The sequence below is a fragment of the Chrysemys picta genome, chromosome 6 (assembly GCF_011386835.1).
Source record: "Chrysemys picta bellii isolate R12L10 chromosome 6, ASM1138683v2, whole genome shotgun sequence".
In the NCBI taxonomy this organism is placed as follows: domain Eukaryota; kingdom Metazoa; phylum Chordata; order Testudines; family Emydidae; genus Chrysemys; species Chrysemys picta.
In genome coordinates, this window is record NC_088796.1 from 51,083,694 (window position 1) to 51,098,580 (window position 14,887).

Here is a 14,887-nt window from a genome sequence, read left to right on the forward strand (position 1 = left end):
AGGCTGCACTAACTGACATGGCTATGTTGGTTTATATTGCCTCTTTGAGGAGAAGGATCTATCTCTAGAGAGGTCCAATGATATAGGCTTGTGGGAATACAGCTACACCCCACCCCCACCTCCAGGCATCTAGTAGGGCTAAGGCAAGTATGGGTACTAAAAGAGGAAACACATAGGGATGTACCAGGACAGATGTTCCCTATGAGCCCTAGGTAGCTTCCTGCTGCTCCTTATAGATTCCTTCACAGGAATTCATAGATTCTCTTCCTGCCTCCCACTGTGCTAGCCAAGGAGACGAGTCCCTACAATGCACCAGCGGTGATGAAGAAAAGGAGTACACCTCTTCAAAAAAAAAAAATATATCATCCCATCAGGCCCCCTGGTTCTGTTGTGCTCTCTCTAATTGGGCAGGGAGTGAAATTGGAACTGCAGATAACCTCCTTTACCTGCCATACCAATGACATGATAGCTGATGGTTTAGTTATCACCATACTCAACCTCTCATAAGAATAAAAGAATAACACTTAGCTCTTAGCACTTTTCAGCACTATATCTCAAAGTGCTTTACAAAGGCGGTAAGCATCATTACCCCCATTAACCGCAGTTTCACAAATGAGGAGACTGTGGCACAAAAGGTCAAGTGACTTGCCCAGAATCACCCAACAGGCCAATGGTCAAGTAGGAACAAAACTCAGGTGTCCTGAGTCCCAGTCTATCCATGCAGCTATACAGCTTCACATCCAGGAGGGAAGCCCCTGGTACCAGGCCCACAGATAAATCACTTGATCCTATATATGCCTTGGGCAACAATGCACTGGGCACTGAGAACCACAGTGTGGGGGTTGTGCCAGGTACCTAGGCTCCAGATGCTGAAAGTTCAGTACAAAAGAGATGCAGTTCCCAGGTTTAATTGATACCATCAGCACTCTCAACAGTCACCAGCATGCCAGAGGGACCTTTTTCTCAGGATGTGGGCTGCCTTTTGATAGTTGAGTCTGAGATGAGTCAGACTTCTGAGTCTTGTGCCTAGACTCAGCTGACATTCGAGAGAGTCACTTATGCCTCAGCTCAACAAAGCGGGTACAGAGGCAGATAACTGGGGTCTCTTAGTCAGTGTAACCCAGAAGCTCTAGGGGAATCTCAGCTCACAAGGGTTCTCATGGAGATCCATGACCACAGGACTGGTGTACAGCTGTGTCCTTCCTTTTGGTGTCCGAGGAGGCTTACCTAGAGAGCTCCAGGAGGAACAATTTTAAGTTGCTTTCTCTAGCTTCTGGGGTCCATTTAGAGAAGAAGCAACATATAGTATTGTTACCTTTTTTTTACCTAATCGGGTAGTCGAAGTTTGGGCCTTGGGGATATTCCAGCTGGGAGCAGAAATTGGTTACAGTCAGGTATTTCTTTGATGCTGTTTTGTTTATTTGCAAATAACGTACAAAGGAATCAAACAGCAGGAAACAGCTTCTTTTGTTTATAGCACCAAGAACATTTTTTTCAGCCTGCACCCTCCCCAGGTTTCTTCCAGGGTCAGACACCATGCTTTCAGCTGCTCCTTCCACTTGTCTCTGTCTCCTAATCTCTCAGTTTCTGAGTGTTCTACCTTTTTCCTCACACACAAAACATTAACAATACTTAGCAAAAGCCCTCTTCCCATTCAGTACAAACTCCTGGGTGGGTTCACAGCCCTCTTTTGATTTAGGTGGGGGGGGGGTTCTGATTAACTCATCCTGACGATTACGTTAATTGAAGGGTGTATTCACATTTAATCTTAAAGAGGTTTGTGATCAAAGCAATCTCCAGTACCTCTCAACACAACAGTACATTGCTCAGGAATGGGTCCTTCTCCTAAACAAAATAGGCACCTAGAGTGCCCATCATTAAGTGGCATTGAAGCCATAAGGGACAAGTTTTAAATCCCAAAGATTTTGCCACTGCTAGAGCCCCAGTTTGGGGTGCATGTTCTAACCTAAAATCTAGAAACTGACTAAAATTAGAATTTGTATTTGTGTGCCTGTATATTGCCAATAGGCAACAAGACTAACAACACTAAACCAGCACAATGCACAGAGAAGCAGGCACCTCACTGTTAAGGATGTTAAGAATGAACTGAGGAATGGCTGGGCCCATTCCATCTTTTATGCTCTCAGGTGGGGGGAATGAGGGTACACAGGTGTGGCCCCAACAGACACTGTTAGCCAAAGGAATCCAATCTCATGTGCATGGGACACCTGAGCATCAAGAGTGGAATCCATGTGCACAATCACTCAAAGAAGAACCAAAATTTATCAGCTTTACAATTAGGTGTATTATTCTTGTGTCTTCTTGGAACATACAACATGCTTTATTACAGCTGTTGTTCCAAATATATAAAAAGTTAGCTACCCTCATGTATTTTTGTGTGTGCGCATGTGCATACACCTGCCCATCTTCTGTTTCTTTCTTTTTGCGGCTATACTTCTTAACATCAGGTTAAAACAGATTAAGCTAAAAGAAATGTTAATACATATCAACTGATTTCCATTAGCTATTGACTGCTTCCTCCAATAAGGTTTAGATTTTTAAACTGGAGCCCCAGCATGCTCTTAACTAAAATGAATGGGAGATTTGCAATTGGCCTCAATGGGACCAGAAGTAAGCCATTACCCTTTTTCAGCAAAGGTTTGCTTAACATTAAAGACAGTATGCAAAAACTTAAAATTGGAATGCACAATCTCACATCTCTCATGGTGATGAATAACACAGAAAGAGCATGTTTTTAGGGTGGGTTGGGGGAGGAGAGGGAGAGGAAAGTGTGAAGAGGGAAAGATGATCTTTTATACTTTAGCTTTTGCCTCCCTCCTCCAGCACAAGATCTCTAGTCCTGCAAAACACTTAAGCACATACTTAAGTTTAGCCCTGTTGAAATCAATAAGACTACTCATGTGCTTAAAGTTACACACTTATTTTAGTGCTATGCTGGAATGAATCTATGTATTTACAACCTCATACAGCTAGTGTCTGCTATTACCACTTGTGTTATATATCTAGAGTGTAATCAGGTTTATAATTGTAATTCAGCCCCTTCAGGGTAATTTAGTCAGAGTTTGAAATACCCATATACTTGAAATCTTTTCTAAGCGCACCTGCTCAGTAATGCACCGATCCTGCATCATAGCGGTCAATGGCAAACAAATGAAAAACTTTTGTCATTTCCAAAGCATTCTGTATGTGGCCCCCTTTATCAAAATTTCTTGTGTTCTGTAGCAAATCTATAGATAGGGTCCCATAATAGTATTCCTGCAACCAATACATTTATTTCTACAGGCAGCATCCACATACTGTACAAGTCAACCTGATGAATCAAATCAACATGTAAACTCAATTCTAGTAGATTTTTCAGAACAATCTGGATTAACCTGACAATTCTGTTTTCATATTTAGAAATTAAAACTGCCCTTTACAGCCTTAAAAACATTTTAAGATGGCAGGAATCATCACTATGTCAGCTCTCCAGTATTTATTCCAAATAGTTTTGAAATAAAAAGTTCTACAATGAAGATCTGCTAAGAGATTTGGCGGGGGAGGAGGGAACCAAACTCAAAAACTTGTTAGTGAGTCAGTGGTCAACTTCAGGCAGAGGAAATTGGCTTTTGCCTTCAGCTCTCAAAAACAAAAATCAGAAAAGTAAAAGAATTGGAGGTGAATTAGATATCACCAAATCCTATAACTCAGGACTTGAGAAACTGACTTATTGACTTCCTAATGATGAGTAGGAAATTTGCCCTGATGAGAGGGATAGGCCTAAAGTATTAGTTTCTTTTAAATCTGAGCATTTATTTTTTTAAAATAATAAACTTTACAACCCTTATAGTTGCAAATTTTCATAATGTGAAATGATGTAATGCTGCCTTCCTGAATTTTCAGACAAAATACTCCAGAACTTCTGCTGCTGTCCACAGATTTGTTAGTAACAGCAGAGTCAGAAACAGAAATCACTGGTCAGTTTCACGATTTCTGTGCAGAGCCCTGTGGGCACCACTGAAAATTACAGGAATTGTGTTAATCTCACTCTATTGTTGCTTGAGAAATTATTCTGAACCAAGCTAGACACAGTAGCTATTCATCTAAAAGACCCCAAAAAACAAAAAACAGAAGAACAGAGCAGAGGAAACCTCCTTCCTCACAGCAGCAAGCAGGTTCAGAGAAGAAAAAAAGAAAAATCCCCATTTCTCTTCAAGCAACTGGCTGGCAAAGGTCAAATTTGCAAGACACCTACCAGCCAGACTAATTCTAAAGATGAGGAGGGTCTAGGACAGCACCTGAATAGAAATCCAAGCACTCTTGCCTTCCCTACAGTTTGGGGGTAGAAGAAAATCTAGGGCCCTCATTAGACCTTTGATCCTAAACCATTAAAGTCAAATGGGAGATTTGCCTTTGACTTAAATGAGCATAGGATCAATCCGTAAGGTAATTTATTTTGGCTCTTCCGTCTTTTGTATTAGCTCTGTCCAGTAGGTTTACTCCTCTGATTAGCAGGCATATGGTAAATTTTTCAACCTCTGCTAACACACCCATACGTCCCACTGGGGGGGGGGGGGAAGCACCCTGAAGTCCCTTTCTTTTAAAGGTTTGCTGATTAACTGCTTAAAGATCCAGATTACTGAAGATATGAACAACTATTTGTGTGTGTTGGTGAACCAAATAGTTTCTCTTCTAAGTCTAATTTTGCCCATGAGTTCTTTTATACTATTTTTGTTCCTTATTAAATGTTTGTAAATACTAATGTAATAACTCTCTAATGTTCCACTTTATTCAGAAAGAGTGTGGCTTGTAAGTAAAGGTATATAAAGAATCACACAGAATGCAAAAATCTGATCCCGCTCCCACTGAAATCAATTCATAGAGTTTTGTCACTGAGTGAAGTGGGGCAAGGTTCAGGTGCCAACTCTGAGTTAATCCACCTCTGATGCAGAGGAGGGAGTCAGGGAAATACATTCTGCCCAAAGGAGACAACAAAAAATGGGTGCTGAGAAAAATTTGAGATCCTTTTCACAATATAGATGAGTCTTATTAGGTCTCGGCACAGCATAAGTAGTCAAGGGGCTACTGTTGAATACAACTTTCCTGTCCATTATGCAAGTGGGGTGGCCTGACCCCAGAATCAAATTACCATTCTTTCACAAGGATGGCGGGGAGGGGGGAGTCTCTCTGGGTTTTTTTTCCTTCCATCCATCTTCCCTTTTTAATCTTTGTTCTTCAGAGCTACTCTGTTCTTTTTAGTGTTTTACTTAACTGTGCTATGCCTGTTTGGTGTAGAGTTAAATTCAAATGAAAATATTTAATATCTATTCACTTTAGATTTGTTGATAAGATACTTTAAATGAATTACTTGACCCTGAGGTGAGGTGGGAGAGACAAAGAGAGAGTATAAGAGGAAATTCTCATAATTTTGACACTGAAAACTTGTCAAGGGCTATTATAAGTAATATATTAGACTGAAAATTGTAAAACGTACCTAAATTTTTTTCTTTATTTTACTTAAGAAAAATTTAAGAAACATAAAAAAATGGTGTTGATAGCAGCATATAATATAGATATATCTCCAGGAAAACACCTGACCCTGGGATCAGTCTATATGTCCATTACACTTGATTTAAAAAAAAAAAAGTATGCAGAGTTTTCCACAGTTCAAAAATTCTCCATCACTAATAGACTTCTTGTGCAGAATTTCTGTCACCAGGACTCATTTTCTAAGAAAAGACCCAACTGTGTAAACTCATGCTACAGTATTTTAAGAAATACTTAATATTAATCCAATTTTAACATGGAAAAAAATGTTTAAAATGCACAGCTAGTAACAAATCTTCTAGATACTTAAGCATAGATAACTAGATGTGACAGTATACAGTTAAACTAAACAATTTTGCATTCTACAAACTTTCCCAGATATTGGTCTCTATCACAGTGTGTGATCGTATGTGTGTGTAAGAGAGACAGACACCCCATTGCAGCAATCACCAATTTTTTTAAAGCATTCAGTATAAAAAAAAGCTATGTTGCAACCATCGCAAATTCCTCTTAGGAAACATTATAACAAATTCACAGATTTCTTGTTTCAAAACTATACTCTTTTATAACAGCAATTAACTTTAATATAATTATTTGTCACAGTCTACTGTGATTAAATAAATACTTTACATCAGTTGAGTCAAACATCCTTCTTATTCCTATGGTTTTCAAATCAACACAACTTCATTCATATGTTGGAAAGAGGTTTCCCTCTGTAGGGATACTCTTCTTGATCTGATGACAAATGTTCTCAGTAGAACCAGAGTCAGACATCTATTCTGGGGAAAATACCATAACAAAGACAAAACCAAAATTTTACAGACCTAGGGAAGGAAAAATATCTAGTAATGCATCTTGCGCTACTGATAAGGAACTTGAAAACATCTAGTGCAAAAATTCTGAAAGGTGTGTGTGTGTGTGTGTGTGTGTGTGTGTGTGTACACACACACACACACACACACCTTTCAGAATTTTTGCACTATATATATATAAAAATAAATGACACTCCACAGCAGTAGCCAAGTTTACTTCAGAATTCTAAATTATTTTCATCCATAAATGTAGCCAACAAAAATACTGTGTAGTAATCACTCAGTCAATGTTTTAAAAGCGATCCACCTGAAATGTTGTACATTCATAAGGTAATCCTTACAAGAGCAGTACAGATTTCCAGCTGCTAGCTGTAATGAATGGGAGATGGAATGTATTTAAATCAAATAGCACCATCTAGCAGGCCCCCCATAACTTCACGTAGGAGGGTAGTTATTACTTGGTGATAGCTCAGTTTGGCAGACCTCACTTGTAGAATATTAAGGATTTTTATACTGCAAATTAAAGTAGTATTGCCTTATTGGTACAAAAGTTTGGAGGAAAAGTAAAATAGAGAGAAAAAGATATAAATTTTAAAGTTTCAGCCCAAAGATTAAAAAAAAAATACTTCAAAATCTTCATGATGCAAGCCATACAGGAAGTAAAACTAAACTATATCTACAAGGTCATCATTCTGAAAGTCAGATTCATCTGAGGATCCCCTTACAGATTCAACAGCAAGATAATATTAGTTGGTTGGATTTTAGCAATTTGCAAAGTAGATGACACACAGTGCTAAGTACCAGGCACAAAACAGCTGAAATTCTCCTACAATTTCTCTACACAAGTCAAACAAAATGATGTTTGTCCTAATGTATGAGTATTTAACTCTTTTTGCAAAATATTTTTGCAAGAAGCACCAACAGTTGATTAGCCTGTCCAAGTTCTGTCTCAAACCCCATACCAGCAATTCTCATTTCTTGTCAACAATTCCCTCCGCCTTTGTACAATTCCCTATTATAAAGTTATACATATAGTTCCCAAACATCACGCAACAACAGTGCTTTAAATCTCTTCAAGCATCTCCCTCTCCTTTGTCTCTCAGCAAAGATGCCTGGCCTGCTACTGCTCTAGGAAGTGTGTGTGTGCCAGCCTCTGGAATTAGGAAGTGCTGCTCCTCTAAAATACTGCAACAAGAAAAACTTTTAGGTGAAGGTTCAAGACAAACTGCCTGAAGGAAACTCATCAGTCATGCCTGGACTATTCAGTTTCATGTTAAACGCAATTCTAGGGTGGTGTGCAATTTGATTTCTGCACAAGACATATACAAATAGTTTTTCTGGCTGGAGGTCCCCTTGCCCCCTCAACGGCTTTATCCTGAGCTTTCACAGGCAGCAGCAGATGGACTGAATGGTCCTGGCCATAAGAATTGACGCCACATATTACTCTTCCTTCTCCCCCTCTGCTGTACTAAGCCCATCACATATGGGCTCTTCCTCCTCCTTCACAGTAAGCACCTCCTGTCTGTGCTTCACCAATCTTAATAATGCAAACCAAGGCTTCAAGTACAGCAAACTTAAAGGGACACCATCAACTTGAAAGTCACATTTCTGTCTAAGCATGTTGTACCTACTATAATTACCAGTAATATCTAACAGTACTATAACTGAAGGAAGCTAGCCAAGTCACTTTATTTCTCCATATTTTTCCAGTTTATTTATTTTGTGCATTTGGTTGTGCTGTGTATAGTCAGTTTCACTGTTTCCCCTGTACATTCAGTCAGTTTCTCCCTCTCTGAAAAGATATTTGTAAACATAACCAGGTGAACAGAAATACACCTATACAATTTATTTTTAAGGATGTTTTTAAAAAGATCAAGCTAGGATATTCACAGGGGGCTCCTCAAAAACATTTTTTTACGATTAGTCAGTTTTTATAAATTCAAGTTCTTGGTTTCCCTTTAACCTGTGTGTTGGGGATACAGGGGAAAGGGATGCCTCATTGACATAGGACAGAGAGCCATCTAAATTGTCACTGGCTGCACTGTTGGCACCATCCCACCACACACATACAACTACACAAAAGCCCCTCACAAAAAAGTCAGTACCATCTCCCCTTCTCCCTCAAACCAACAGGCGCTCATAATATCTCTGTATTCCTCCTACACAACCCCCTTTTCCCTTTCTCCTCAAACCATAACATCCCCACTAATCCCTTTTCCCCACCCACAACCCCCGTTTCACTCCCAAAGAACAATACACACACACACACACAGCCCTTCCTCCCCTACACACAGTAACCCGCTCTCCTGCCCCCACCCTAGGGAGGGATGTGGCTGGGAGAACACATCAGGGCTCTGGCGGGGAAGGACAGGGGGAGATACTAGGTCCTGATAAAAAGTTGAGAGCTGCAGAGTTACAGGCAGCACAGGGAGCTTCTGCCTCTCCCACCACAGCGGCGCCCCCCAGCAGCACAGACTAGGCTCTTTGTTACCAAAGTTAGTCCAACACTTCCCACCGGCACAGACCCCCTTTGGGGACGGGGGCAGAGGACTGGGGGCCTCCCCCAACCTTCCGCTCCCTGCCCTAGACCCTAACCCTCCAAAGCGAGGGGCTGAGCCGCGCTGCACCCCCACCCCACAATGCGCGGGGCTCAGCCATCACCTGCCTTTCACCCCGCGACGGGCGAGGGGTTCGGGCGCCTCCTGTCCCACCTCCCTGCCAAGCGCGGGGAACTCAGACGCTCCTGCCTCCGCCACCCCCCAGAAGCGAGAGCAGCTCACAACCCCCCTGACCCCTTCCCCCAGCTTGCCAGCTAGGGGCTCGTACACCCAACTCCTAACCCTCGGGTCCTCCGCACCCCAAGCCCTGGCTGCCCCACTCCGGCTCCCCGCTGGCTCCCCTCCGCTCCGCGAGCGTGCGCGCGACCCCCTCTCCGGCGAGCAGGAAAGTTACTTTGTGCAGGGTCTGTGCGGGTGTGTTCGCCCCCCGCCCAGTCCGACTGTGCGGTCCGGCGGGCTGTACTCACTTCTCCCTGGCCTGGCTGTCGGACGGGACGCTGCTGTTGCTCTTGCCTTTGCCGTACATGCCTGCAGAGAGCTCCGACTGTCACGCACCTGTCAACCCATCACAGCCTCCCCGGGAACAGCCCCGTCACCATGGAGACACTGCCACACACACACCCCATTGGCCCGATGCACGGTCGGGCACGCCCCCAACACAGTGATTGACAGACGGAGACCAGGACAGGCTGCTCCCTCCTCCTCCCCGCTTCCCCCACCCCTCAGCTCCTCCTCCCCCTCCCCTCTCGCGCTCTCCCTTCCTCGGCGCAAGGGGGAATTTGAAACGGTTCTAGAAGGATTTTAAACAACTGGCTGTTCTGTGCGCTCGGCAACCCCCCTCCGCCGCTGCCGGAGAGGGAGCGCGCTGGGGAGAGAGGGAAAGTGCGGACTGGACTCCACAGCCAGCGACACCCGGCAGCTTCAGGCCCTCCCTCCACCGCCCAGCCAGCGGCACGGGCAGCTTCAGCCCCCTCTCCCCCCGGGCATCTAATCAACCGTCCCCTCCCCCTCCCCCTCTGCTCTACCACCCACAGGCCGCCGCGCCGGGCAACGAGACCTGCCCCACGGCTCAGCCAGCGGCATGCGTGTTACCCCGGCCCTGGTGTTCAGCGCGGAAAGTGAGGCCCCCCCACAGCCGCCTCATCTCCCCCCCCCACATACAGCCAGCCTCAGCCCCCTACTGCTCAGCCCCCCCGACAGCCAGCCTCAGCCCCGCCCACCTCGCACCACAGCCAGGCCTCCCCCCACTGCTCAGCCCCCCCCCCCCCACTCAGCCCCCACCACAACCAGGCTCAGTCCCCAGCCCCCCGCTGCTCAGTCCCCCGCATAGCTAGCCTCAGCCCCCTGCCCCCCATTACTCAGCCCCCAGCACAGCCAGTGTCAGTCCCCCCCTGCTCAACCCCATGGCTCAGCTCCCAACACAGGCTGCCTCTGTCCATCCCCTGTCTCCCCCCCCCCCCCGCACTTCACAGTGACTAACACAACCAGCCTCAGCCCCCTCACTCCCCTGCTCAGCATAGTCTGCCTCAGACCCCTGTCCTCTTCCAAAACTTTTTTTTTTTAACAATTTCCTGTTACAACTGTGGATAGTCTTGTTCTGGGGCCTAATTCATGATTTTGAATGTTTGGGGTTGGTAATACTACTTACATTTGGAGGGTGTTCGATGGAGAGCAACAACAGTCTAGCCCTGCCCTGCCTGTGGAGAGCAGCAGCAACAGACTAGCCCTGCCCTTCCTATTAATCAAATTAAAAGAAAGGGTCTCAACACACAATGTCCTGTGAACGAAAACTGTAGGATTTAGAACAGATTTAGTAACTCCCATAAAAAGAATATTAAGAGAAATGATGTACTTTTTTTAAAGCTACACCAGGGACATCATTTTCATATGAAGACTCTCGCCATTATTATTGTTTACTATTTGTCTTATGGTAGCACCCAGAAGTTTCAGTCAGAATGGGGGCCCTATTGTGCTTAAAGAGCACAAGAGCAGCCATACTGAGTCTGACAATGGCCGTTGCCAGATGCTTCACAGGAAGTGAACAGAACTGGGCAATGTATCAAGTGATCCATCCTCTTTCATCCAGTCCCAGCTGCTAGCAGCCAGAGGTTTAGGATCACCCAGAACGGGGGTTGTGTCTCTATCTTGGTTAATAGCAATTGATGGACCTATCCTCCATGAACTTCTCTAATTCTTTTTTGAACTCAGTTATATTTTTGGTCTTCACCACATCCCCTGGTAACCATAGGCTGGAACTAGGGATGCTGGTGCATCTCCTAGCTTGAAGTGGTTTCAATGATATACAGAGTTTACAGTTTGGTTCAATGACTCTTAGCACCTCCACTATACAAATTGTTCCAGTACCTCTGCTGGCAATGAGTTCCACAGACTGACAGTGTGTTATGTGAAGAAGTACTTCCTGCTGTTTGATTTAAACCTGCTGCCTATTAATTTCATTGAGTGACCCCCTGGTTCTTGTGTTATGTAAAGGGGTAAATAACACTCATTCACTTTCTCCACACCACTCATGATTTTATAACCTCTATCATATCCCCCTTCAGTTGTGTCTTTTCCAACCTGAACAGTCACAGTCTTTTTAATCTCTCCTCATATGAACGCTATTCAATACCCCTAATAATTTTTGTTGTTTTTCTCTGTACTTTTTCCAACTCTAATACATCTTTTTTGAGATGGGGCAACCAGATGGGCCCAAGGAATGGGCATACTATAGATTTATATAGTGACATGATATTTTCTGTCTTATTATGAAGCTCTTTCCTAATGGTTCCTAACATTCTGCTATCTTTTTTGATTGCCACTGCATATTGAGCAGATGTGTTCAGGGAACTATCTAAGAGCTATTTCTTGAGTGTAACGGCTAATTTAGACCCCATCATTTTGTATGTATAGTTGGGATTATGTTTTCCAATATGCACTATTTTGCATTTGTCACCATTGAATTTGATCTGGCATTTTCTTGCCCAGTCACCCAGTTTGAGATCCCTTTAACTAGTTACTGATCCTTGAGAGGACCTTCCTTCCTTTCCCATTACTGCTTACTTTGCACTTTGGTGACTGGACTTGCCAGAGTTTATGCTCCTTTCTATTGTCCTCAAAAAGATTTGACTTCCAATTTTTAAAGGGTGTCTTTTGTCCCTAACTGCCTCTTTTATGTTGTTGTTTAGCCTTGGTGGCATTTTTTTGCCCCTCTTATTGATTTTTTTTATTTGGCGTATACATATAGTTTGAGCCTCTATTATGGTGGGGGGGGTAAAAGTTTCCATGCAGCTTACAGGCATTTCACTCTTGTGACTGTTTCTTTTAATTTCCATTTAACAAACTTTGTTTTTGTGTAGTTCCCCCTTTTGAAGCTAAATGTTACTGTGGTGAGTTTCTTTGGGTATTTCCCCCCCTACATGGATGTTAAATTTAATTTCATTATGGTTGCTATTACCAAACGGTAATGCTTGGTGCTTTACAAGCATAGGTCCTGATCTTACAGACTCCTGTCCCTGGGCTTCAGACCCCAAGTTCTAGCCCAAGCCCAAAGATCTACACAGCTCTTTTTAGTGGCATAATGCGAGCCCGAGTCTGTATACCCAGTCTGGAATCATCTAATCTCCTTTGGAAGTTCGTTCCATAACCAGATTTCCTCAATTGAGAAAGCTGTGTCCCCAGCTTTCACATATTGCATTCAGGGTAATGTGCAAATGTCTCAGCAGCTCATAGATCGAAATTTGGCCTTTAATGTAGTTGAGGCTTGATCCATTAGATGAACTATGAAAGGGTGGGAATGAACAATTAAGAATGAGCAAAATGAGTAGGGTACCAATAACTCTTTTATAAATTGTAAATCTCATTCTTCTGGATCCCCCATGTCTAGTAATGAAATTCAGAAGATAGTGTCAGAACTGTGCTTTGAGATCCTCCAGTGAAAGGCATATAGAAGTATTATTACTTAATTAGGGTGTATGAAAAGAACCAAAATACTCATAGGACTTTGTTTGAGATTTGCCAAGTTAACATCACAACTGCCTTCACAAGACTGCTATCATCTTGTATTATGTGTTATCAATACAATGCAAACAAAACTATCACATGGATACAAACGTTTGTTTAGTAAACAGATAGATTAACATGAAAACATCCACACAGTCTTATGAAGTTTTGTGTCATTAGTCCTCTTTAAAAAGTATTTACACATGTACATAAAACATATTTGTGCCCTTGCTCAAATCATTTTGAGTACAAACACTGTTCTTTGCAGCAGCATTGCATCTCATGGGACCAATATTGTAATTAATGAGATTTGAAACACATATACTGAGACAAATTAAGATCCTAATATAAAAAAAATGAAGATCCATTGTTTTTGTTTAAAAGGGGAAGGGGGTTACTTTAAAGCTTCTTAGTCCAAAACTGGAAAGGAATTCACAATGTATTTTTAGAGTGTTATAAAAAATCTCTTACATAATGCTGATTAATTCTTAGGTTTGAAGGAAGAGCACCAGGCTTTGTGTGTCAGAGTGTTGACCAGCTGAGCCACTGAGGGAATGGTTTAAGATTTTTTTTTAACTTCTAGATATAGAATGCTGCAATTATTCAACTATTACAGGATTTAGCTTTTGTTTGGGCATCTATGAAGATTGCTCTGTTCCTGGAATCTGCATCTTATTCTTGGAAGTCTTTATCATTTTAAAACATATGTTATATTATATCACCCTGCCTGAGATATAGGATAGCTGCAAACCATTTTTTCTTTTGCTTTTCTTTTACTGCAGCTAGTTATGTTGTGGAGTAGCGTTAAGAATGTCTGCAGTGGCACATTATCAGTGCAGCTCTGTCATAATGGCTGTTACTTCTGTAGATCCACTAGTGCTCCACTTTCTTTATATGTTTATTGTAATGATGTGAATAATCAATTTAAAGTTCTTTTCGTTTTGTGGATTTTTCAAAATCCCAACTATTGTAAATGTCTGAGTTCAGACAACAGTCTCTTCCAAGACATTATATTTCAATAGATCCAGTCATTAAATGACATTTCCTTATTTTTAATACTAGTTATACCTGTGTAGTTTTGAAGTGCAGCTGAAATGAATTTTTGGCTAGCTGTCACATTTTAGAAATAAGCGTCATGGGGAAGAATAGACTAGGCTGGGTCTTTTTAAAAAGACGTTTTTAGTGTTAGGTTAGCCTTGGGGATCCCAAGAGTTTCTCCTCCTTTTTAAATAGGTTGCATCTCTCCATGAAATTTCGAACTAGGGACCTGATTCTGCAATCGTTAATCACCGGACCAGTCATGTGAATGAGGATTGTTCACCTGAATAAGGGTGGGCCTAGCTCATCATTAGAGGCAGTACAAGGAGCAGAAAAGCAAAAGAAAAGCTCTGGTTGTTGCTGTCTTCCAATAGGAAAGAAATCAAAGACTGGTGGGAATGGCTCAACTGCAGTGAAAGTGGGAGGAGTAAGAGAAGGCTCAGAGACAAGGCTGGTTTCATTGCCTGCCAGCTTGGTGGCCTGAGCTCATGGCATCAGAACTCCCTGACCCAGTACAGTTCCTCCTTATCCTCCAGCAGAGCTCATGCTGTCACCCCCAATTTCTTTTGTAAGTGCTTCTTCAGTCCCCTGGGAGAAGTTCCCATCACTGGAGGCTTATTCCCTACGGGCGGTTAGTATTGCACAAGGTTGCTTGATTGGCCCATGCTCTGATGATAGAGGGCCCAGTCTTGTGAGGTGCTGAACATTCCTACTGAAAGGAGTTGAGGGACATTCAGCATCTTTCAGGATTGGACCCAATGGACTAGACTGTGCTTTTATAACACTCCACATCCCATCCCAGGATGCCTGCACGGAAGCATGCAAACCACTAAACCCCTTCACCACACGCAGCCTGCTCTACTCTTCTTGCTGGTCCTAATTTGCAGGCTTCTGTATGAAAGTTGGTTTTAGCCCTGCTTCCTCCTTACCACT

The 14,887-nt window shown here is 42.8% G+C and overlaps 1 protein-coding gene across 11 annotated transcripts in view; it reads right to left on the bottom strand.

Annotated features, from left to right (window-relative positions):
• Nucleotides 1-10,647, bottom strand: part of SSBP2 (single stranded DNA binding protein 2) — a 286,817-nt gene extending 276,170 nt beyond the window's left edge. For 2 of the 11 annotated variants that reach the window (XM_005288174.5, XM_005288173.4), the window contains exon 1: nt 9,385-9,534. In XM_005288174.5, coding sequence (XP_005288231.1) covers nt 9,385-9,443 — 59 coding nt within the window. In that variant the 5' untranslated portion in view covers nt 9,444-9,534. Of the gene's footprint in view, nt 1-9,311; nt 9,536-10,565 lie in introns of those variants that run through there. The other 9 variants (XM_065550156.1, XM_065550154.1, XM_024104522.3 and 6 more) reach the window with 8 other exon arrangements.
• Nucleotides 10,648-14,887: the final 4,240 nt, after the last annotated feature.